The sequence below is a fragment of the Raphanus sativus genome, chromosome 8, assembly GCF_000801105.2.
Source record: "Raphanus sativus cultivar WK10039 chromosome 8, ASM80110v3, whole genome shotgun sequence".
In the NCBI taxonomy this organism is placed as follows: Eukaryota; Viridiplantae; Streptophyta; class Magnoliopsida; order Brassicales; family Brassicaceae; genus Raphanus; species Raphanus sativus.
The window spans coordinates 20113149-20116170 of NC_079518.1; the positions used below are offsets into that span (position 1 = coordinate 20113149).

Consider the following 3022-nt stretch of genomic DNA (forward strand, 5'->3'; position numbering starts at 1 on the left):
CAGGTCTAACCAAACCACCTCTTTCCCTTTTGCTTAACGGACAAAAGACTGGGGGACAAATGTTGGAACCAATTTCGGACACTTCTTTTAATGGGCCGAGACTAAGATATGGGCAGCTAGTAAAGAGCCCATAGCAAGTATGCGAGCTCGAGAAGGAGTCTCCGAGTCCGGAGATGAAGGGAGAAGTTGCGAAAATCGCGGAACGAAACATCTATAAAAGAAGAGGAAAGGTTAAGGAGGATAACACGTGAAAAACCTAGAGAGAGCACTCAATACACATCGACTTCGATTCACACCGCTTTAGATCGGTTCTTTATTCGATTTCCTTTGTAGTATTGAATCTCGTTTTCGTTCATTGTAACCTATCTCTTACTCAATAAAAGTCCATTTTTGTCAACTGATTTCCGATTACATCGTTGTGTTCTAAGGATATTGTTGCTCACATTTTTTTCATTCCCCGCTTTAAATTACAAAATCAGATACTTATTGTAGATTTTAGGATCTACACCGCGCAAAGTGCAGATTATCATCTATTTCTTATTGAACATGATTTTGTCCCAACTCAAGAAGATTACAAATATTTTTTTTTGAACAAAGGCTTAAGAAGATTACAAATATTAGGCACATAAGTGCTTCATTTCCAAATAAACACGTTAATTGTTCATTATTACTTAATTCATTCATACCCAAAAAAAAAGAAACAAAAAATCTTCTACACTTGAGAAAAATATGCCTGAAAATTTTGAAGTATCAGTCAGTAAACTAATAGAATTTTAAATGACAACTCATTGAACAAAAAAATAGTGTTGTTTAAAACGCAACATCAGACATTTCATTTAATGCAGATCATTCTACTTTCTTGATCAAATACACTCTCCTTATTGTTTAAAGTTCCATAAACTAGTGTTGGATATCTAAACAATAAAAATTTATTATGAGTAAAAAAGAAATGATGTTTAATTGGAGCTAAGAGCAGCAAATCCACCACCTCTCATCATTTGCTTAAATTCCTTAAAATTGACCATACCATCTCCATCAACATCAACCTTACTAATCATTTTCCTGCAACCTTCAAGTGTTCTTCCTTGCTTCAAACCCATTGATGCAAGCACCAACCTTAACTCTTCATCGGTGATGAAACCATCACCGTTCTGATCGAATACTCTGAATGCCTCCCTCATGTCCTCTTCTTCTTCTTTCTCTTCCATCATTTCTTGATACAATGACCCAAACTCATCTATATCCATGAACCCGTCTCCATTCACATCCATCTTTGCAATCATCTCCTTAATCTCATTCTCGGGAACAAGGATACCCACACTTTTGAAGAAATCCCTCAGCTCATTTTTTGCAATTTTCCCATCACCATTCTTATCGAACATTTTAAATACTCTACTCAATTCTCCACGATCCATTTTATCAAAAGGTCTGACGGTGGTTGTCACAAAAAAAAAAGAATTATTTTCACCTTTGAAGAATAATCGAGAGCAATAAAAAAAGTTTTTAAGTCTAAGTTGGTGAATTCTTGCAACAAAAAAAAAACTCCACACAAGATGGACGTTATCAAAGGCACAATTTTTTTTTTTCAAAAAGAAAATTATGAGAGAGAATAATGGGTTTCGTTGATGGACTCCAAACATTTCAATTTTTAAAAAACTTTATGGCCTAAAAATAGTTATCTAAATGCCTGGAAATAGGCATTAACCATCTAATTATGACACCAATCCAGAGATCCTCATTAGTTTTTTTTAACACTAAAGGAAAATTATATTAACCAAGCAAGATTACACAAGGAGGAATACATGATTGGATAAACAAGGCCGATTAACTCGGAGTCTAAACCGGCAGAAACTACATGTTCTCCGGAGTCAAAACTAAAACAAAGGAAACAGATTTAACACAAACATTAAACAACATGCATAATGAAAATGAGGAAGAAACCAAAAAAAAAAAAAATTGAGAGCCAGCATCAAAAACGAAGAGGAAGAAATGCTCCTAAACAACATAAAACCAAATCTCCAAGCGGTTCTTTGCAGGAGAGACCTAACCAAGAAAGAACCTCCCATACTTAATAAGTGCATGCAATTAGATACAGAGAACCTAAGCTTCAATACCGGAGAACATAATGCTTTGTTCTATAACATTCAATCCGGAACGGCGAAGTCGAGACTACCACGAGGACGACTAGGAAACGCCTACTGAGAAGCAGTGAAGGGCGAAGACTCTAAAAGTTCAGGGACAATAAGTAAATAAGGAACGCACACTTCCTTGATTAATTAGAAACCTTTTAAACAATCTCCCTAGATCTGTTTAATCCGATTTATACTCAGTCACACACGACTAGAGACGGACAGTTACTAATTTTGCCACTCGACAATAACACAGGACAAGCTATCCCAACCTGGATACTCTCCTATTAGACTGCTTCTCAAGAACACTCTTCTTGCTTAAGCACGTCAAAACTCTAAAAACCGTAACCTAAATCTACCCAAGGTAATTTGGTTATATACACCTCTCACAATATCTCCCCTGAGATATCGTGATACATACAAATCCCCATCGTTATTTATATCTCCGAGATATCAGGTTCAAACGATTGCCTCGTCGCCATGTCACCATTCAGCTACTTTCTCGCGTCACCATGTGTTACGCAACGCTCCGCATGTGTAACTCACCAATCTTGTTCCTTGTCTCACAAGCACTAAGCCTTGGTACTTTCATTCTCCCCCTTTTTATCTGAATGTGTCACCCTAAGCAACCTGCACATCCAACATGATAACACACCAAACCACAACCGCACAATAGTGATAAACAAGGTGAGAGGAGAAAACATAGATTAGTCTATTAGAACAGTGCCAAGCACATGAAGGTTCATACATCATTCTGCCTCACATCTAATCCGCAAATGACACACTAGAGAGTTAGACTAAACATATCATAACACATAAGAGACTAGGACAATGCGAACACAGCCACTAGAACGAATCACTCTCATCAGATTCTTCTCCTCCTCCATTTTCTC

The 3022-nt window shown here is 36.9% G+C and overlaps 1 protein-coding gene across 1 annotated transcript; it reads right to left on the reverse strand.

Annotated features, from left to right (window-relative positions):
• Nucleotides 1-956: 956 nt before the first annotated feature.
• On the reverse strand, nt 957-1435 carry LOC108821558 (calmodulin-like protein 2). Its single transcript, XM_018594564.2, has one exon. The coding sequence runs from the start codon at nt 1413-1415 to the stop codon at nt 957-959; it is 459 nt and encodes a 152-aa protein (XP_018450066.1). The 5' UTR covers nt 1416-1435.
• Between the last annotated feature and the right edge of the window lie 1587 nt (nt 1436-3022).